Here is a 21,307-nt window from a genome sequence, read left to right as displayed (position 1 = left end):
TGCTCCATGGAAAAGCACTGAAGGGCTAAAGCTGTGTGCACTCCCTCAGATCAAGAGAAATCAATGTGTACCTGTGCTGCTATGTGTGTGTGTGACCTAGTCCCAGGGATCTTGTGGCTAATTTGCACATCTGTGGCTTTTATTCCATCTACTTGTTTGTCATCAGGTCATGTGATTCCTCCAGACAACATTTTACCCATAATCCTCTGCAGTGGTCCATCCAACCAGCAGCTAGAGTTCACCTATCAGAAGAGAGACCTGCCTCAGATGGTCAGTGCATTTTCTACGTTCTTAAGCTGTGTAGTCTGATGGCTCAAGGGGCAGTTTTGTGTGTAAAGTGGGACTGCAAGGTGGGGGGCAAAGAAGTCCAGAGAGCTGTGCAGGCTGGCAGGGGAATGGTCCAGTTCTGGAGGGGCTCAGGGGCAGGCATGCTGAGGTGGTCTGCTCTTGTTAAACTGTTTTAAGGGAGGTTGTGCTAGTGAAAGCAGGTGAGTGGACAGGCCTGGAGAGGAGGTGCATATAAACAGCACTGAAGGTAGCAGCTGTGAGGGGCACCTATGAGTGAGACATTTGTCTTCCGATCCATTCAGTCCTTAGCTGATTCTGCTACCAGAGCTGCCAGCTAGCTCTCCCCGGCATCCCAGGTGTGTGAAACAGACACCTATTCACTGGGAATGGACCTCCTAGTTTGTTCCACAGAAGCACCAAACTGCCACTGCTTTACTGTGACTCCTGGGGCTGTGGCTTAGAAGAGAGAGAACAAGGAGTGAAAGGGACGGTGTTCGTTCCCAGGCCTTGGAGCCAGCCTTTAGACACTTGTTGGCGAGCTCACTCATCTGCAGTGATGTCTTTGTGTGGAAGTGGCCGCGAGTGTCCTAAGGCTTGTGGTGGGAGGCGCTTGTGCTGTGGGTCAGGGTCGGGGCAGTTGAACTAGATTGGTGTTTGCTGGGGCTTACTGTGGCCTTTCTCCTCTCACAGATGGATGAGCTGGGTCGAATCCTTGGTAATCTCTGCAGTGTGGTCCCTGGGGGCGTGGTGTGCTTCTTCCCCTCCTATGAGTATGAGAAGCAAGTGTACGTGCACTGGGAGCGCACAGGGCTGCTCACGCGCTTGGCGAATAAGAAGAAGGTACTTGTACTTGACTGCTTTTTTTTTTTTTTTTTTTGATAGTGTACGGACTAGCACGGCTTACTCTCTGTTACTATTCAAGAAGGTAATTGTGTAACTGAGGATGGTTGGTACTTCAAATGGAGGTTTCAAAAGTCCAGCAATTATCTCTGCATTACAGGCCTTGTCTCTCTCCCCCGAAATTGTTCTTCTATCCTGCACAGCTGAGCAGAGAGGATGTTTATCCAGCCAGTTCCTCCAGTAATGAATAAATGATAGTACCCACGTGGCCTATCACTGAGCTGGGATCTAAATTAGATTAAATGCTGCTACATGGCTTGTGTAAGTGCCAAGACGGTCTTCACCCGCAGTAGCTAGCCTACGCTGTCTGATTCTCTCGCTGTGAGGGGCAGGTTATTAAGTTCTTACAGAGGATCTGCTTTCCCCAGACTTGGCCGTCCCCGCTCCTGCTGCCGTAGAGGGAATAGTGTGATTGACTAAGACTCATCCATACACTGCCAGACACACACAAGCTTTCCACTCATGGTCGATCTACTGGGAGGATGAATGGGCATTTTGGTTAAAGCGCAAGGCTGAGAATCAAGAAATCCATGTGGCACAGTCACGGTGGTCAAGTCACTTAACCTGCTTGCCACTTTGGTAAAATGGGGGTGCCTGCCTGTACCTCAAGATTCAGTGTTTTAGGATGGTACAAAGGGTGTATAACCAGAAATAATGGAACGAAACCGAACAGACAAAACGTGGCTGAGCATCAGGAAATGACAGTGAACTCTGATAGGGAAGTTTTTGAAAGCTTTATTGCATGTGCAGTTTACGAGTGGCCTGAACAAGGCTCAGGAGGCTGTAGGATTGGAAACAGACTTATGCAGCTCTCCCAGGTGCTGAACCAGCAGGAGCCTCACCTCTCTGTACCTCTGCTTCCCCTCCCACCCTAGTCTTTTGTGCAGAGACTGTCTCTCACAATGTGAACACAGCACGTCAGCACAAATGGGACCTAATCACACTTGAGGCCTCTAGGTGCTACTGTTATATAATTATCATACTAGCATGGGAGATCTCTTCCAGCTTTATTTTACCTTCCTGCTACATTGACCTGAACTCCCAGATCTTTATTCCCTTTGTCCTCTTACGTGGGGTTTCCTTCTAACCTGCCAACAGAGCTCTGGAAGCAAAAACCACCAAAGAAAATCCCTGGTTAAGGTCTCAGCAACTGGAAATGTGTGCAAAGTCAATTACAGTCGTCATTGCTTCTGCTCTGGATGTACTCAGTCCCACAGGTGGTGAGCAGGGTAACACTAGGATGTGTTTGCATTGCTTACCCAGCTTGGATAGCAGTTTAGGGATCGGCGGTAACAGACCTTTAGGCTGTCCTCTGTTGTTTTTGGAATGGCACGATTAAATCTGTTTGTCTCTCTCTGCTGCAACTTATGTTTTGTGCCTGTGTCAGATATTTCAGGAGCCCAAAAGAGCAAACCAGGTGGATCAGGTGCTGGCAGAGTACGCCAAGTGCATAAAGGTAAGCAGCATTGGCAGGTTGCTGGACGTTTTATACTTCACAATGCAAGAGTGTTTCCAAAGGGTGGTGAGGGCGATTAATGTGCTCTGGCCAATGCAGACAGCGCATTCAGTTACCAATACACCGATGTTTTTATGGCTCTAGTTTCTCATGAGTCATTGGGGGTCTTTCTTGCAGCACTGCAGCCAGGGGGGAGGCCCTGTCACCGGGGCCCTGCTCTTCTCTGTGGTTGGAGGGAAAATGAGTGAAGGAATCAATTTCTCCGATGACTTGGGAAGGTAAGGAGTACTGCTTTGCTGTCTCGTAAGGTTGTATCTGCAAACACCTCTCTGCCGATAGGGGTGGGAGGCCTGCAGGTAAACCTCAAGGGCGCAGGAAGCAGTGTGAGCAATTCAGGGTGCCCAGCATGGTGTCAGAAAGCACAGAGAGCCTGAGGATGCAGTGTGAAGCAGCATCACCCAATCATTGTCCTCCAGTGTTGTGGAGCACTTTTGCAGTCCCCTGGTGTGAGGCTGGCTCCATGGGGTAAATCTCTGCTCTGGCTCAATGAATCCCCCTGCCAGTTTCCAGTTCAGGAATCCCACATAATGGATGGCTACGTGCTGCTGCTGCTTCCTCCAAGCCAGAGTTGACTGGTGGTGCAGTGACAACCCCTTCTAATCCGGTGTCCCTATCGGTATGTTTGGGAGTGGACGACGTGACTAAGCGAAGGCACTAATAATGCATGTGTCCCCCTCCTTCCATTTCCAGGTGTGTGGCTATGGTGGGCATGCCTTACCCCAACATCAAATCCATTCCCATTCCCATTCCCAGGTGTGTGGCTATGGTGGGCATGCCTTACCCCAACATCAAATCCATTCCCATTTCCATTTCCAGGTGTGTGGCTATGGTGGGCATGCCTTACCCCAACATCAAATCCATTCCCATTTCCATTTCCAGGTGTGTGGCTATGGTGGGCATGCCTTACCCCAACATCAAATCCCCAGAACTCCAGGAGAAAATGGCCTATCTTGACAAAACAATGGTAAGAGAAACTCCCCGCCACCTCTCTCAGCTGCTGCACTCAGTGTTCTTTCCAATTCCCAGGGAGAGCTAAAGCGCTGGCTCTTTCCGGGCTGGCCAGTCGTCATGGGGCGAGAGGTGGTTCCTTGGTTCTGTGTGTTTTGTTTTTCTCTCCAGGGGGAGGGCAGTGAATGGGCTCAGCAGGACGAGAGCCAGGCAGAGCTCTGTAGGAACTCCGCTGCGGAGCGCCCCAAAGGGTGATGGGGGACTGGGCCCAGGAGAGGCTGCCAAAGCAGTTCTGCCCAGAGAATTTCACTCCATGAATCCTGCTCATTACCTGGCACAGCCCTGTTCCAAGCCACTCTGAAACTGTGGGGCTGTCAGTGAAGCTACTTTCCTCCTTCAGTTGCCCTGGAGCTGGTTAGGTTTAGTTTTGATGTCCCTCTCACGCCTCAGCTCAGCCCATGTTCTGCTGTGAGACTGAACTCCCATCACCTTGTAGTGCCCTTGAGCTCCCATCTTTATTACAGGTATGCAGGGCCTGCCTGGTGGCACCGGTCCCTAGGCCAACAGCTGAGGCAAAGAATCCATAACCCGTCCAGTCGCTGGCTTCTCACTAAAGAGCTTTAACTCCTCCTTAGAACTGCATGTGCTTTTTCCTCCCTCTTATTTCCCTCTTCTAGCCAAGAGCTGTGGGCCAGCCACCCAGCAAAATGCTGATTGAAAATCTGTGCATGAAGGCAGTAAACCAGTCAATAGGTAAGCCCCCATCTTCTCTAAGGCTGGCTGGGGAGAGCAGGTAGGGTAGCTAGGGGCAAGGAACAGGCAGAGAAGCAACGGTGGAAGGGTGAAACTTCTTTTATGAGACAAGATGGTAGGAAGAACTGTCATGGCAGGAGCATGGGTGGCAGATAGCAGGGCAAGGCTAAGGCTGCCCAAAAGCCCCCTGTGTTCTGCCCCCACCCCGTTATCGTCCTTTTGGCTCTCACATGACTGACTTCCCATGCTAGGGTCACATTGCCTGGTGTTGGGGGGCGGGAGGGGCACCAGCCTGCAGCAGGAGCCAGTGGCAACAAAGGGGCGGGGAGCTTCCGGTAGACACCGGCTGGGGCGGAAGGGAAGGGCCCATGGGGGTGATCTTCCCCAAGCGAGCAGTTCTCCTACCTGTGGGGCAATGAGCAGTCTGGCTCTAGAGTGCCTATAACAAGAGGGGCTAGAGAGGCTCCACAATGATGCAACTGAGGTTTCCTTTTATGGTGATCAATACAGGGCGAGCGATTCGCCATCAGAAGGACTATGCCAGCATCCTGCTCTTAGATCACCGGTATGCACGCCCCTCCGTCTTCAGCAAATTACCCCAGTGGATCAAGGACCGAACAGAGATCAAACCTGCCTTTGGACTGGCGTTTGCAGCGCTAAGCAAGGTCAGCACCACTTTCCCCTCTAATATTTCCCTTATGTGTGAAATTAATTTTGTTGTACGTACCAAAATGGAGGGGATGTCTGACAGGATGGTGCTCTAGGGCTAGAGGGGTGACAGAGCTGGCAGGGAGTCATCTTCCTTGCAGCAGCACCTGGCCTAGGACCACACACCAGGTGGTGCCCCTTCCTCAACAGCTCCCTGAGTTCCTGTGTGGTCTGTAGCTTTAAAGGAAACTTAGGACAGTACCTTTTTAATGCACCCTGGAGTAGCCAGCTCTTTTACGTGTTCACTATGCCCTACTTTTCCCTGTACGCTTATTTCCTCAGCGTGTGTCCGTCCCCTGTAGCTACCCCTCCCCCCGCCACTTTTCCTGCCCACACAGCAATACCTTCATGGACCCACACACCCTCTCCCCCACCCCTAAAGTGCTGGGGCTGTGAATGAACAATGCCACACGATTTCCTCTCTTCCCAGTTCCATCGAGAGAAGAAGTCATGTTATGGGGCAGAAGCTTCCTGAAGGAGCTGGAAGACCTGTGCTGCTGAAAGGCAGAGAGGTGCTGTATGGGCTCAAACTCGAGCAATGGCTGTCCCTCATTCGAAGACTTTTTCAAGACTTTGCCGTTGAAAATGACTGACCAGACCTGTTCTTACCCTTTGGCTTTTGGGTAGTGATGGATTCCCTTTCCACTAGCCCAGCCAGCTCAAATGCAAGAGGACCTGACCTCAGGGGGATGGAAGCACTGCCACTAGGACTAGCCTCTCCTGCACAGGACAAAGCTTGTTACCTCTCCTCTGTTCTGCTTTCCATGTGAGGCTATTACTACTCAGCCGAGGGTGCAGGGGGCTAGAGTAATAAGCAGCCTAAAAAGCAGGATCATGTTCTGTGACGGCTGTGGCTTTCTCTTTCCGGCATGGCAGAGGGCACAGAGGCCCTGAGAGCAGCACAAGAACATAAGCTCTGACTATTTTATACTCCTTGCGTTCCTCCTCCTTCCCCTTGCTAATATTCCTAGCCTGTACTCCTGTGGCCACCTGCCTGCTAGGTAGCTCAGCTAAGTCAGTGAGGGCAAGTACCTTGGGCCACCTCAACTCAGCTGTGCACTGCTGGAAGCTACCACTCTGACTACGGTCATGCTGTTTAATAAATGCGTTACTGAGCCCTTGCTAGATAACTATGGGGGTAGATGATCTTCTAGCTGGAGATACAATCCTGCCTTACTTCCCCCCCCGCAAACTACTGTGGAAAGGGCTGGCAGGCAAAGTGCAGTGAGAACATCAGGCTGCAGCTCCACACCCAAGGAGGTGAATATGTAACATCTTCCTTGCTTCTGTATTTCTCACTGGCACTGTGTGAGCATTCTCTAGCTGAGGGCACCGCCATTCCCCTGCCTCCTGGCCTGCGTGCTAAGAGGGACACAAGGTTAAGCTGATGCAGAGCCCCAGGCAGGTGTTGCTGCTCCAGTGGTGAGTGGGGTAAGCTATTACTTCACTTTATGGACCTAGCTCTAAAGCAGCACACTATTTATTTCCTTTCCTTTTGATTACATACCTGCCTGCACATCTCTCCTCCAGGTGTTCTGCTTTACTGCTGCCACTTCCCAGGGCTCACCACTCCCTCCATATAATTCATCGTACACCCTTATAAAAAACCAGCTCTTCCTTGGCTGTACAGGGGTTGGGAATGTGCAGTACTGTGCCCCTCAGTGATCACTTTTTGTCAGGTAGTAACTCAGAAAGGCTGTTAAATGAGATGCTGGGCACTGGACAAATGCCTGTTCCTCTATCTTTGCTTCTACACCACTCTGGAGACACCCTCCTGTCTGCTGTGCCTGAATTGTACTGGTCTGTACAGAGTCTAACACAGTTCTGACAAATAGGCACACAAGCAAATGCTAACCCACTTCCCACCCCGTCGCTGGCTTAGGGAACTCAAGGACCTCTCTATTGTAACTAGGAGGAGGAAACCTCCCCCCTTGATAGATATTTTTCTCCCACTTATGCCTGGACTTGAGTCTAAGCTTAGTGCTACCTTCCTTCTGCCATTCAGCATCAGGTCATTCAGGACTTGAGAGTGCAGGAACCGTAGGGAGCATCCAGTGTCTCTGGTGCACCTAGCTGTGGAGTGCTTATGTGGCTTCTGCCTTTCGCACAGAGTTCCCCAGTCAGACCTGCCCTCTGCAAAGTGCCTGCTCTGCTGGCAAGATGGAGGGTGAACAGCTGTGCCTCTCCACCTAAAGTCCATTAATTAAGAGCACTCCACTTGTAGACTGGAGTGGACTAGAGAAGGCGGCTGTGTTCTTGTGCCTTTATTGAGTTACATGACAGCTGCTGTAGAATTTATTTGTAGCTCTCCTGGAGCAACCACCGTGGGAGACACTGCGCACTTTCAGTCCTACCCCCAGTTCAAGAATTCATGTGCAGGAGCAGCTGGCTAGTAGAGCTGCCCTTGCAGTCGGGTTTGATCCCACTCTGTAGAGATGCTAGTTCTGATTCTCTTTCAGCATGAGCTGCCCTGCAGCCACAGCAGCTTTGAGTGAGCATGAGCAGCAGCATTTGGAAAGAACTGCAAGAACTGGGGGAGGGGGGGAGGCAAACAGAGCAGAAGAAAATGTTCACTGAGAACTATATTCAAAAGTGGTTAGAGAGAAGCTGGAAGAGCCCAAGCTAGGAGAAAGTGACAGGGTCCCTCTGCCTTCTCACCCGCAGTTATTTCCAAGAGCCAGTCCATCTCTCAGGAGCTTAGCTCAGCAGGGCTGGATTCCCTGGGGTCAGACAAGAAACCAGTCCCAGGCCTGCAGCACCACAGATTATGATTCCCAGTCATCGTCATCCTCCTCGCCTGGGGGTTGTTGCGGGGGTGGCAGAGGTGGTATTGAGTCTGACATACGAGCAAAGGCACCAGCAGGTGTGCCAGGAGCATCCGCACTTCCTGCCGCTGCAGGCCCCTTGCCCGAAATACCTGGGGGAGGAAACGCAGATAAGTGAGGCCTAGGAACTGGACAGCAGAGGCTCAGCTGAAAGGAGGAGGAAGAGAAAGGCACTGGCAGGCTTTTACCGCTATGAAATTCTGTCTCATCGCCTGAGTGACCTGAGCATGCGGAATCTCAACTCACTGAACCCTGCAGTGCAGGAGAGGTGCCCAGCTATCGGGAAAATATTCACTATCTAAAACAACTTCCGCATCACCAGCTGGCAGGGACCTGAATGGGTTCTGACTTGGCCAGCGAGGAAGGAGGCAGGGCTGGCTGAAGTATGGCAGGGATGGAGGTGCTTGCCTGGCATCTACAGCTGGCCGCCCATTAGGCTATGGCTAAGGAGCCTTGGTGGCACAGGGCTAGGCCCCAGCCATTAGGAGGCAAATTCAAAAGCGCTTCCCCATCTGAGGCTGGCTCCAGGTACCGCAAGCCCCCGGCAGAGCAGTGAGAAGGAAGCTTTCCCTGGGAGTGTTGAATATGTACAACTCAGGCTTATTGCCTTGCGGGTACCCACTAGCACTTAGACACTGATGCCAACTAAGTCCATCCCCACGAGAGCTTGCCCACAGCAGCACCTCCTCCTCCCTGCATTCTCTGCAATGACACTGCCACCACCAGCAGTGGGACACAAGTAAGTTCTTCCTGTCTGCCCCCCTAAGGGCACCAGGTGCCTCCCCAGCTGCAGGGACACATGCAGCGAAGTGGCACGCCTGGCTGGCCAAAAGCTTCCTCCCTTCCACCTCGTGCAAGACAAGGGAACCCACCCTTCTTCACGTCCCATGCCAGGAAAGGAGCAAACCTATGCTATGTACCTTTGCGCCGCAGGAGCAGCTTGTTGAAGAGGTCAGACATCAAGTCTCCGCCCTGTCCTTTAGTTATCACTGAAACAGAGTAAAGCCACATGGATCACAAGGCCCAGCTGATGGCTAGTTATCAGCTGGGAACCAGCTTCAACACATGGTCAGGACACAATGGGAGGGGAGGCAAGGGGATTGGTCCTACCCTTTCCTGTGTGAAATGCAGCAGGGTATGTTTGTGCTATGGGCAGAGCTGCTGGGGGTTCAGGATAGAACAGTGGGGTATGCTGAAGGCTGAGCTGCATTGGCAGAGATTGTGGGGAGACGCTGCCCCCAGCTCACCTGGAGAATAAATAAATAATTGACCCCTCCCATCTTTGCCTCACACCCCCAGCATCACCTTGCCAGCTTAGGGATAGATTTCGGATCACAGTGCGTAAGGCCTGCCTGGAAAATGTGTCAGCTTCCTACCGCAGCTCCAGCCAGTTTGACTGCACTGGTGCTAACCAGTCTAACAGGAGCCCCCTTGTGACCCAGCACTTCCAGTGTCACTATTTCCTTCCAGCAGCAGCCTGCCCACAGCTACTCTAGAAACGCTTCCTTTGCTACAAGCTCATGTGAAACGTTTCCCTCCCGCGTGTGGAGCGGGGAGAATTCCCAGTGCAGAGTGCTAATGCTCTGCTGGCACCTAGGGGATATCAAGCTCAGCCTCATGTAGACCATTCAAAGCTGCAAGGTGCGAGGAGAGAGGCAATCCCTTCGCTCTAAGGCTTCTCTGCTGGGGGTTTGCTCATTGGCACTTGGCTTTGTCCTGAGACTCCTCCGCATGGGTTCCTAAGCACATCCAGCTGGAGCAGGGGAGTAAGACTACTGAGGAGGAGAGTGCTCTGGACACCTTGTTCTTGCTCCTTCTGCTTCTTCTTCTCCAGCTTCCTCTCCTTGACACTTCGGAGGTTGGCCTTCCCAATGCCGCCAGCCTGGCGGATGGACTCCAGGAGAGTGGCCCGCCCACTCGAGGGGTTCACAACTTCCTTTGGAGCCCCCTGGACTGGAGCTGCAGGGATACAGAACAGTCAGCCAGCCTAGAGCAATGGTGCTCGTCCTTCCTAGAGTACAGCCACCTGAACTGGGCACAGGTGTGTCTTGTGGACCATAAGTTTGGCCTCACTTAACTATTGGCCTACAAAACTAAATATAAAACCACGCAAGTGACTGGAAAACTGCTCACTTTCTCATCGTACCACAGGGTTATAAAATAAGTTGTGACCACGCTCCAGGTTGCAAAACACTAATGTAGTATATAGATCAGTATAAAGTCGTATGCAATTTTAATTTGTCCTGACTTTGTTAGTGCTTTTGATGTTGCTTGTTGATAAATGAGGCAAACATTTTAATGAGTTGATGTGCCCCCTGGAGGACCTCTGCCAGTCTATACGCCTGATGGAGAACCCCTGACCTACAGGAATGGACGCTGTCATATACCTTCAATTAAAAATGAACACTGGAAATCTACATGCTGCTGCAGTAGGTAAACCTCAGTCTGAAGAGCTCTGGCAGCCCATCACTCGCCTTTTCCAAGTCTCCAGGAGATGAAGTAGTGCATACAGTGCAGGGGAGCCTTGGTTTAAAACAAATCAATGAGTACTGTGGGCTGTGCCAGGAACTACCAAGTGCAGGGCTTTGAATTAGACTCCTTCCCCTTCCCTCCCCATTCTACCCTTTGATCCCCAGTTGAGAAGAGGCCTTCTCGCACTGTTCTGCAGAGAGTCTTCTGCCCTACAAGGGAACAGCACTCACTGGCTCTACCAGGAGATCTGACCTGCCTGATTAGCAACAAAGGGATTGCCAGAATGGATCTGAGAAATCCATCTAATCTGGGGCCTCCAGCTCCAGCAATGGTCAGTGTCAGATGTCCCAGGGGAAGGAGCAAGGTAACCCCAAAACAATTCAATGCTGCTGCTTCCCTAGGTTTGGGGGCAGCTTTTCACTTCCTTTTGGAACCAAAAGGAAACAGCCTGGACCCTGTCAGAGGGACACCATCAAGCACAGTGATCTTGTGAAAAACGTATTAAAGGCAATGTAAAAAGGTCCATGGAGATTTTTAAGTTACTTAATGCTATAAACTGAGGCTGAGTTTAAAAAAAGTCTGCACCCAAAACATTGCTGGATCTTGCGAGACCGTAAGAACACACATGGGAATTTCCCTAGGAAGCCAACACTCTCACTACCATGCTGGCCTCCAGCGCCCCTGAGGAGAGACATTCAGCAAGGGGACGAACCAGCAAGTGAAAAGGAGAATGACAGTTATGGCCATTCTAACTAAGTAGAAGTTGAAACACTGGGTGAAAAGGTGCAGTCCTTCAGAGCATCCTATTATGTAATAGGGATTTTAACAGCTATAATGCTGCATAAACTGTCTGTTATAGCTTATACTCAGCACTGTTATACTAACCCAGAGGGCCTATAGAGGGCTTCACTGGCAGCTTGCTAGACAGCTCTCTTAGTTTAAACTGAAGCACATGTCCACTCACATTCAGTACAGAAGTGTGGACAGCAGAGACTACAGCTCCCAGTAGGCCGGGCACTACCGTGAAGATCATGTGAGCGTTCACTACTGCACACAGAGCTAGTCCCTGCAGCTTTCACTTGGGAACAGAGGTACTCAGCCAGCTCTCCGGAGGCTGTTAGTCCAAGGGTGCTCTAAGAAGAGAAGAGCCATTGGAAGAGCCAGCCGAGGGCAAAGAGGTGAAGCCAAGTTGTTAGATTAGATTCCATCAGCTAACAAGCCAGCGCAAGAGCTCAGTCCTTACCTGCAGAGACGGCACTGCTGCTCTCCGGGCTGGCTGGCTCTTTGGAAAGGGAGGCCGGCAGGGGCGGGGGCGGAGGAGCACTAGCTGATACCATGGGAGGTGGGGGTGGTGAAGGTGGGGGTGGGGGCGGGGGCCCCAGCACACCGTTCTGAAGTTCTGAAAGGTCAAAGGGAAGAGTGTGAAGAGTACCCGAGGAAGATGAGCTGCTAAGACACTATCTCCCCAGCGCGCAGCTGCTCAGAGCCTTCTCACGCAACAGCACCGCCGTGAACAACCCTCAGCACTTAGCGCGGGAAAGGGGCAGCACTGGCCATGCTGCTATAGAGTGGGACAGGGATCAGAGCCCCATCATTAGCCCACAGCATCAGGGACTTCCCCGTTTGCCACGTGTAACCAGGGCAGTGCCGACTAGCAGTTTCTCATCACAACTACAAGGCTGACGTTGGCTGCCAGCAAAAACACAAGTGTGTGTAAGCCTCCCCCTCCCTGCAGCTGGGCAGGAGGAGACGCTGCCATTTTATGCCACAAGCTGGGCAGCAGGGGGCACAACGCACTGTTTGGGTAGGGAAAGGGGCTAGATTTGGCCCAACCACGTGAAGTTGGCCAGGGAAGACACGGGCTCCTTGAGCTTTAATCCTGATGGGGCTTCTAACAAGAGGCTTTTCCCAGGTCCCTGCTAGGGTCCAGGGATGAGTCAGAGCCACTAGGCAACTCTACAGCTGAAAATACTTCTTTACTCACAACACCTTTCCCTCATTATCCATCTCCACCTTGTCCTTGGGGCCCTCTCTCCACCTGCCCTGATGAGCCCCAACGGGAGCTGAAATACCTGGCCTGAAGTTCTCCGTGCTCTCAGTGTTGAAGGTGGGCAGCTCTGGGATGACGCTGCTGGGTGCTGAAGGTGCGATGCCGGGCCCCAGGTCTGCACTGTATGTGAGGTCATCAGCGATGCCCGGCAGGTCTGGCAGGTAGGACGGCACATCTATTTCGGGCACCTGACCCAGATCCGGGACGTAGAAGTAATTTTCAGCTACCTGAAAGACAGATCCATACAGGGTAACAGCTGGACATCCGGAGACGGTTTCCCTTAGGGAAGCCAGTAACAGATGGAAGGGACGCAGCCTGCAGGCAGTGGCATGTGGGCTGCAGTCAGCTGTGCTGGTGGCATCACCAGGCATCAGAACCCAGGCCCCAACCTGCGCTTCAACATCTGTGCTGCTACTTTTAGCTCTGCAGCCCAAACCCTACAAGCCAAATCAGTTAACTTGGGCTCTGAGACTCTGCACCAGGGTCTTTTCTTTGCCGTGCACATGTTCCTGGCAGATCCTCAGCAGACTACCCAGACAATCAGCTGGTGTGGCTAGAGCCTGTGCTCTGGGACAACAGTGTACCTGGTGTTAGCCCAGTGTAGAATGTGGGTGCTAAACATAACCTGGTGGGTGGTGTCTGTCCCTTCAGAGGGTTATTTCCATCAGAAATTCTGGTCCTGTTCAGGCTAGATGACAATGGGCAACTGGAGAAGCTGAAACAATGGCACGGCAAGGCCTAAGTGTGAAGCTGAGTGCAGCATGGAAAGGGTGTTCTTCAACTGCATAGTTAATTTTGCTTCCACTCAAGCTCCAGGGACTATCATGCATTCTACATATGGGAAATTTGAGTGGAAGATTTAATACTCCAACCTCTTCAACAAGGGCCTCCAGAGCTCACAGTAAACTTCCCAGAAACCCTCCGAAGCAGCCAGGGAAGACTAGGCTTTATGTTCGTTTTTGTTCTACGGTAAGAACCCACACAGGACAACGTTAATCCACTTCCTTTCCTCCTCCATGCTCCAAAAGAAGGGTGTAGCACAATTCTTACCACTTCCTTGGCAGCTTCCCTTTGCTTCAGATGCCAGATGAGAGTCAAACAGCAGCCCCATCTGCCAAGGGATGTCCCCTGGAGACTCGCTACCCTCTCAGCGGCAGAAGAGGCCACTTCGCTGCCTTTCCCTCCCATTCTCTGACACACCGGGGACAAAAGCAGCTCAGCCCCACCATTATGGGGCACTTCAGTTTACTGTCAGCTGGCACAGGCTGCTCTCTGTGGCTAGACTTTTCTCCACACTTGGACTGAATGTAGCCCTGCTCAGGGATTGCTCCTCATGAGAGGAATAAAGAACTAGTTTGCAGGCATTATCTGAAATCCAGGACAATGCACCAGTTCTGTGATCACCTCCTCCAGCTAACAGCTCTGTCTCCTGCCATGCCACATGCGCTTCCTATCACAGAGCTAACAGCCCAGTCAGGCTTTCACAACGGGGTGAAATGCAGGATATCTGAATGGCCATTACAGTTTTAAGAGCCTAGTGATCCTTTGGAAGTTCCCAAGCATTGTGCTGCAGCCACTTTCCACCTGAGGGCTGGGGAAACCGCCCTCCTAACACCAAACCCTTGGACCAGAAAGAGGGACTCAAATAGCTGCTGCTTCTCTCCTGCCAAAACCCCCTTCTGCAACTCTGGCTCTGAGCAGGCGGGTTCAGGAGGGTGGGATGCAATATCAGAGGGCACTAGCCCTGCACTAGAGGAGGCCACATAAGTGCTGTCACTACCCAACCCTCCAAAGCTCGACAGAGAAACAACTCAGGTGTATCCACGGAGCCCAGCAAGGACTACAGACATCAAAGCCAGCAAGGTTACTGAGCCAGGTGAAAAGCCCCACGGCCCATCGTCCCAGATCTCCCCTCTGGGCCATTGCCCTGCCAACTCCCGCAACTATAAAACTCAGCTTCCTAGATGCTGTGCTGTGGACAGCACTATTTGCTTGGCAAGTCCAGCCCCCTTGCCTTGCCAGTGCATCTCACCTGCCGGTCCAGCTGCCCCCTTTTGGTGATAGAGAGGGGTGCATCGAAAAGCTTCTCCTCAGTGTCTGTTGCCAGAGTGACATGGGTCTTGGTCACTGCTCCTGCCAGAGGATCCAGGAAGACATACTTCTTATACCTGTGGAAACAAGCCATCAGCCCCCTGCTGCGAGAGCACCTGCTCAGATTGGATGCAGGGTGGGGTGGGGAGACAGCCCTTCAGAGGCCAGGTGGTGTCAGCAGAGCTGCTCAGTGCTGCTCCAGCACTCACAGGTTCTCAGTGGTGTTGAACAGCAGCAGGGAGCTCAGGGAGCTGATGTTCCTGGGGAGACTGCCAAGCCCTTCTTCTGCATCATCCTCCTGATGAACTTTTGTGCTCACACACACTGGGAAGTACTTGAGCTTCTCCTGCAAGGAAATAAACAGGTGGCCATGGGCAGTGGGTGTAAGAGGCGGGTCTTAGTGCTCAACATGGCCACTTTCTGATCCCTGTTCTGACCATTCCTGTAGGCTCCCACAGGCACCTGTTGCTGAGAGAGCCTGGTGAATCTTCTCCCAGAGTGGACCTATCAACTTACAAGCAAAAACTTTTCCAGCTTGCCAGATCTACGAGTGGAACAGGAAACCTGTGAAAGATCCACTGAGTACAATGATGCCATGTAACAGGCCTGTGCCAACCAGGAGGAATATATACCATCAGTTTCTGAGTTTACTGGCAAAAATTGTGCATTATTATGTTTACAGGACCTTAGTTTAAAATTTGCTTTAAATATTTCACAAATTTGTTGGTGAAGATTATAAGAGCACCTCTCTAGAAACCCTGGCATAGATACTTAGATGCACAATTTGAATGTTTGAGTTTAGCCTTAAATGTTTGTGTCTTCAGGCATCTCTTTACAGACATATAAAAATTTTTCCTCCCAGGTGACAGAACGATGTCATCACACAAACACGTCTGCTGCCTGGAGGATAGAGGCAGGGAGAGGAGACGGGGTGGGGGAGGCCCTCAGAAGGCTGGCCACGTGGCTCCCAGACCTCCTGGGAAGAGAGGGGGATTTGCAAGCAGAGTGAGCAGGGGCCCCAGTCGCTTTTTAAATAAATTCTTCAAAAAACCACCAAACGCCAGTGAACCAATCTCCTCTCTCTCAGTGCTACAGCTTCATTCATAATGTACGAGCACACATTTTTATTTTAATTACTGTAGTTCAAACACATGCATCCAAACTTTCTGTCCATTCCTGCTCTCATTTCATGCTCTGTCAAGAGAGCTGTTAAAGGAACAACATTCCATTTCTTTCAGCTAGCTGAACAAATGCATTTCCCTTTCTTTACTTCTGACTATTTGAGGAACTGGTTTGAAGAAAACCCTCCTGCAAAAATCAGTGCCTTACTAAGATATACAATCCATTGCTATGCCTAAAATCTTTAGAAATGTATAGTTAATACAAACATACAGTGAAATTTCATAAACCAGTCTGTTGTTACAAAGACCACACAATATACATGTTCCCTTTTTCTAAAAGCAATAAACTTTGTTATGAACACACTAAACAGCTCTGACTGGTTAATTTAAAATAATATCTGTTTCAGTGTGTTAGGTATGCAGTAATCGGGAATGAGTACATTATGAAGGTTAAGAATATATTTAAAATATAAAATCAGCTTAGATGTATCATTTAAGAAAATGCAAAACAGAGAAGAGGTGTATCACACATTTCCTAATATTTAATGTTTTATTCTGCAGGTCAGATGACTGGCCCTTACTACTAAGTTTTTGCAAGTAAATCTCTGATAAGCCTCAGGGTGTATTAAAAAGAAAAGCTGTGACTAACATTTGTATTCCCAAATTTAGTGCTTTCACCTAGGTACCTTCCGTATATCCAGTCTTCCCAATCTGGCATGCAGTGGTGAACATGTTCCATCTTCTTTAGAAAGAAATTTTAGAAGAGCATTTTTCCCCAAAAATGTCATCTGCTGTTTTTGGGTACAAGGGTTTGGCTGGAAGGGGAGCAAAACGGGGCAAGGAAGAGGGAGACAGTGGGAAGGGGCGGGGCCATGGGTCAGGGGAGTTTGCCTTCCCAAGCAGCAGCTTCACCCACCTTCCATGAGACTGGGAACTCATGGCCCTCTCCATCAGCCACATGCTACTGCTGCTGTTCTGCACAGCCACTCTGCTAGGTTGCCCTTGTTCACAGCAGGCAGGACACCAGCTCTGCCTACCAACACACATGGTCATGTTTCAGAAGAGTAACACCTGCAGTGCATTGGAGATGTACATAAATACCACCTGGACCTGAATTTCTGTGGCACACACCTCCAAGCACTGAGTCCCACAGCCCTTTCTTGAACCTGCCCTATTCCATGCAATGCCTCCTGCTAAGCAGGGCCAGTGCTGGCGTGATTGTGCAGGTCTGCACAATCAGTGCTCCTCCATCAGTATCTGTAGCACCTCCCTCCGTGACTGACCTGCCAATTCAGCTCTCCTACTGAGCTGCCCCCGCCCCAGGTGGGGAGAGAGAAAGGCAAGCACGCCAGCAGCAGCTAACAGGGCAGGTGTGGGAGGGACAGTGGAGGGAGCGTGAGAGGCAGCCGGTTTTATGAAGCCCAGGCAATTTGCAGGACTTTTCAATGCTAGTGAACCAAAAATCTCCTCTCTCTCAGTGCTACAGCTTCATACATAATGCATGGAACGCCTTCAGAAAGGGAGTTATTCCATCTGAAGTGCTTAGCTTTTTAAACAACATGTGACTTGCCACCCCAGATCAGAACCATGGGCCATCTAGCCCCAGCAGCAGCAAATGCCTGCTGCTGTGGGAAAGATGTACAGTCCCCATACTGTGCATAGGGTCCTGTACAATATATAAACTCTGAATTTAGGATGAGCTCCTGCATATCACACACCTTAGCACAGAGGAGAGTAAAAAGATTGCTTCCTGGCCTCAACCGCTAACTAGCTTAAGAGGCCACAGGTCTACTTGACTGAGCACATGTAGGAACTTGTGTTCCACATATGCTTCTAGCTTGGCTAGTTCACTTAGCCCATCAGTTTCTCCTATCTGTAAAATGAGCATAGCCCTTGTCTCACAGGGTTGAAAAGATTAATTCTCAAACCAGAAGTGATTTGTACATCAACCAAGTAGCCAGATGCATTCATAAATTGTCCTTCACTGACTGGACAAGTAGAGATTCAACCAAGATTCAGAAATAAAGTTCCATTTGATCATTAATATTCATTTCCTAATGTTTAATTTTTAAGCATCATGGAATGCTGATGTCTTCACTAAAACGGCTCACACGCATACACTAAGCCTTCAAGCAATGTATTTTTTAAAAGTTGTGCTCTTTGCAAATTTCAATTAGCACTGGAAGTGAGTGTATCACGTTTTGGACAGAGTGAGAAATCAATCATTACCCACATTTACTTATTAAAAAGTCTAATCCTTCTAAGGCATTTATAAAAAGTACAAAGCATGACTATTACCCTGAAGTATGAGGCTTTATATAATCCTTGTAATTTTTGTACTAATTAAAGTAACTGCAAATGACACTTTTATACACAGATCTAATCCTGTTCTGAAATTTAAAATATCTACCTCAGTAACATCCTGCAACTGTGATTTCTACAGGTGGCACCACATCATAGACAAATAAAATCTTGTGTTTTAAAAGGCCTAATCCTGCAGTATGGCCAGCATAATTAACTCACTGAAAACAATGGGAATCTAGGGCATTAACTCCTTAGCAGAACAGACAGCTCAGGACACGGTAGGGTTAAGGCCCCCAAGTGTATGGTCTTTCAATTTATTCTAAGTAGCCAACAGTTCAAATATGGTAAAACTTTTTATCCAGCATGTTGGGGAAATTGGGGTGCTGGTAAATGAAAAATCCCAGTTACCACAGCAGGAGGGAGTTTGGGTGCAGGGCATGGCCAACGGGAACTCAGGGCAGTACCTGTGGTCAGTGGCAACTCACAGAGCACCTCCACCAGGGGCAGCAGGGACAGGTCTGCTTGAGGGCAACCAAGGTGAGCACCTCCTGGATCCTGCATACCCGAATCTTCCTATACCTTAAAACCCTCCTGTACCCAAACTCTGTGCCAGAGCCTGTGCCACGTACCCTGTCCCCCAGCCACGCATCCTCTCCTGCGCATCAAACCCCACGTGGCCATGCCTCTGCCTAGGAGCAGCAGGGGCATGTCACGCCTTGCAAGTAGCTACGTGGAGCCAGGTGGGGACCCTGCCAGCCTCACACTAACTGGACTGTAAACCGAGAGCACCGGACTAGAGAGGATCAATATGTAGTTAAATCTTCAAACAAGCACCTGCATGCCTTGTGCCACACTGTGCCATGTGATTGTAGGTGCCCCCATAAACATCTGCCAAACTACCTCATTGTCCACCTTCAAATCCCTCCGCCAAACTCTCCTTTGCATACCCACAGCCGAGCCATCATTTCTGTAGGCATCATAGCAAAACCCCAGGCTGTCGTGCTGCCCAGTACAGCCTCACTGAGTCCTTGTACTCCCGGTCAGTAGCTGTGTTTTGCCTCTTGTCCTATACTTCTATAGTCAGCTCCTTGGGGCCCACCCTTTCTTTGCACTCTGTCTGTGCAGCGTCTAGCACAGTGGTGGTCTGGTCCGTGACTGGAGCGCCCCAGGGCCTCAGCAACACAAACAACAAATACGTTTGGTGACAGCGACAGGACCAAAGCCATCCGGGGCTTTCCTGCAACACGGTGAAAGATGCAGCCCTCTGCTCGTGCCTCAGCCCAGTCAGAGCAGGCCCCACCAGTTGCTCTCAGCACGTAGGAAGGGGCCTCGTCAGCTAGGACAACGGGTAAGAAGGCCGCCGCTGAAAGCCTGGAATAACTGAGGGGATAAATAACACAGGAGACCTTCCTCTGTCACATGTTATTATTCCCAGCGCCTCTCTGCCCAGCTGCAAAACAGCCACCAACAAGCTGGGCCCTGGAATGAGCTCAGCACTCTGACAACACTGAGCCTGACACAAGCGCCAGCTGCCACTTCACCCAGACCCCTCCTGTCATTAATGAACCAGCAGCCACCTGGCAACACAGCCCAACCCCCTCCAGGCCGCTCCACCGGGAGGAGGCTGTAGACCAAACCAGGGCAGGGGGCCCTGAAGTGGATGAGTGGGCAGGAGCCAGCAGTTCAGAGGGTTCGAGTCACTGAGGCTGGTGCAAGGCCGGGGAGCTGGAGGTAGCTAAGTGCAGAGGGCTGGGGGGCACCACAGGAGCGTAATGTGCAGGCACATGCACTGGGGGGGTTGGTCCTAGGAAATACTAGGGAGATGCAGTGTAGGAGACTGGAGGGAGAGCAGCAGCAGAGGTGGGAAAGGAGAGCGCTGCAGACGGTTCGGAGAGACAGGGCAGACTGATGAAGCCGCTGTGTCAGCTGACACCGATACAATGTACAGTAAACCCTCCATTTAAGGGGCTAGTGGGGGAAGGGGTGTCCGTTAACGCCGAAAGTCCATTATATCGGAATGGTTGTACTGCACAGGGCGCTGATCTTCCCAGCCCTTCACTTGCTCCTGTCCTCTTCCCTTCCCCCCTCCTGCCCCACTCTTCCCCTCACGCCTCCATCTCCCTCTCCCAATTGCCAGGAGAGGAGCTGAATGCCGGCCTGGCTCCTTCCCCCTCCCGCAGCTCTCGGTGCTGCAGCTCCTTCAGGCCCTGGCTCCAAGCCACCCATGCAAAGGTAGAGCGTGGCCTCCCCCAGCCTGCCAGTGGGCAGCAGCCTCCGACACCATGGCTGCTGCTCAGCGCCGACCTGCTCCACACACCCAGGGCTGGGGGAGGAGAGCTCCTGCGCCCCACCACAGCCCCTGCATTGCCTCCTCCAGCCCTGGTGGTTCCAGCAGCTCCTCTAGCCTTGGTGGCAGCTCTGGTGAGTCTCTGCATTTATTTGGGGGGTGGGCTGGGAGACAGCGTCCTTTATATCAGGGTCCCTTAAATCGAGGGTTTACTGTACATGGAAATAAATCCTTGGGACTAGGTGGCTTGTGTCTATTACCAATAGGATTGTCATTCCCAAACCAGAGAGACACTGCCCAGGCCAGGGAGACAGATTGGCAGCTGCCCTGTTAGCTGTAGAAGGGAGGGAGGGAGGAAGCCCTGCACCTCTCTTGCTGAGATGCTGTTTCTCAGCAGGCTCTGACCTCCACTCAGCAGGATTCACAGCAGTCTCTGCTGAGTGACCATCAGCCCCTTCCACATAACAGCAACGCTGAAGCCACCACAAGGGAGGCTCAAGCCCAGCCTGGGCCCAGTCAGCAGATATATATTCCTGCTGCTTCGCTGGAAGAGGCTTCATCTCCTTTTACTCTCAGGAAAGTTGATAGCACTGAATTACTCAAGGACAGTTTCATTTTTGGGCTGACACACATGAGGAAGAGAAGGAAAAGGGAAGTACTTCCCAGGGGAAGGGAAGAGACATATCAGCCTGGCTTTAAAGCAGACAGTCCTGCGAAGCTTTGTTCCTCATGTGGTACTGAGACAAAAGCAGTTATGTCTGCTGTGGGACAAGACACCATAATGAAAAAGGCGCCACCACACCCCACTAATCTGACTTCGAGTGCACAGGAGATCACTCTGCAAAATGGCATCTCCTTCATGGCAAGGTCACGCAGACGGGGGTGAGCCTGCACTATTACCCAAAGTATTAAAATGGCCAGTATCCTGGGAACATGTGAATGGTCACTCTAGAAAGGGAGTTGCTGGGCTAATCCCTACTCTGCAGAGAGATGCTCCAGTCACAATTCCCAGCACCATGCATTAGCCATCTCCTCAGAGCAGCA

The 21,307-nt window shown here is 51.1% G+C and overlaps 2 protein-coding genes across 4 annotated transcripts in view; one reads left to right on the top strand and one right to left on the bottom strand.

The window, feature by feature from the left end:
• DDX11 (DEAD/H-box helicase 11) overlaps positions 1 to 5,680 on the top strand; it is a 36,159-nt gene extending 30,479 nt beyond the window's left edge. The window contains exons 20-27 of one of the 3 annotated variants that reach the window (XM_075006433.1): positions 167 to 270; positions 979 to 1,128; positions 2,576 to 2,644; positions 2,822 to 2,922; positions 3,584 to 3,668; positions 4,330 to 4,405; positions 4,916 to 5,070; positions 5,544 to 5,680. In XM_075006433.1, the coding sequence (XP_074862534.1) occupies positions 167 to 270; positions 979 to 1,128; positions 2,576 to 2,644; positions 2,822 to 2,922; positions 3,584 to 3,668; positions 4,330 to 4,405; positions 4,916 to 5,070; positions 5,544 to 5,588 (785 nt within the window). In that variant the 3' untranslated portion in view covers positions 5,589 to 5,680. Of the gene's footprint in view, positions 1 to 166; positions 271 to 978; positions 1,129 to 2,575; positions 2,645 to 2,821; positions 2,923 to 3,394; positions 3,669 to 4,329; positions 4,406 to 4,915; positions 5,431 to 5,543 lie in introns of those variants that run through there. The other 2 variants (XM_075006416.1, XM_075006426.1) reach the window with 2 other exon arrangements.
• WASHC1 (WASH complex subunit 1) overlaps positions 5,517 to 21,307 on the bottom strand; it is a 67,030-nt gene continuing 51,239 nt past the window's right edge. The window contains exons 5-11 of the mRNA XM_075006483.1: positions 14,761 to 14,897; positions 14,493 to 14,628; positions 12,483 to 12,687; positions 11,654 to 11,809; positions 9,739 to 9,897; positions 8,859 to 8,927; positions 5,517 to 8,030 (exon numbers count right to left, since the gene is read on the bottom strand). Of these exons, the coding sequence (XP_074862584.1) occupies positions 7,879 to 8,030; positions 8,859 to 8,927; positions 9,739 to 9,897; positions 11,654 to 11,809; positions 12,483 to 12,687; positions 14,493 to 14,628; positions 14,761 to 14,897 (1,014 nt within the window). The 3' untranslated portion in view covers positions 5,517 to 7,878. The remainder of the gene's footprint in view (positions 8,031 to 8,858; positions 8,928 to 9,738; positions 9,898 to 11,653; positions 11,810 to 12,482; positions 12,688 to 14,492; positions 14,629 to 14,760; positions 14,898 to 21,307) is intronic.

This window comes from Carettochelys insculpta, chromosome 1, assembly GCF_033958435.1.
Source record: "Carettochelys insculpta isolate YL-2023 chromosome 1, ASM3395843v1, whole genome shotgun sequence".
Lineage (NCBI taxonomy): Eukaryota > Metazoa > Chordata > Testudines > Carettochelyidae > Carettochelys > Carettochelys insculpta.
The sequence above is the reverse complement of the archived record's forward strand: the minus strand, read 5'-3'. Positions and strand labels throughout refer to the sequence as shown.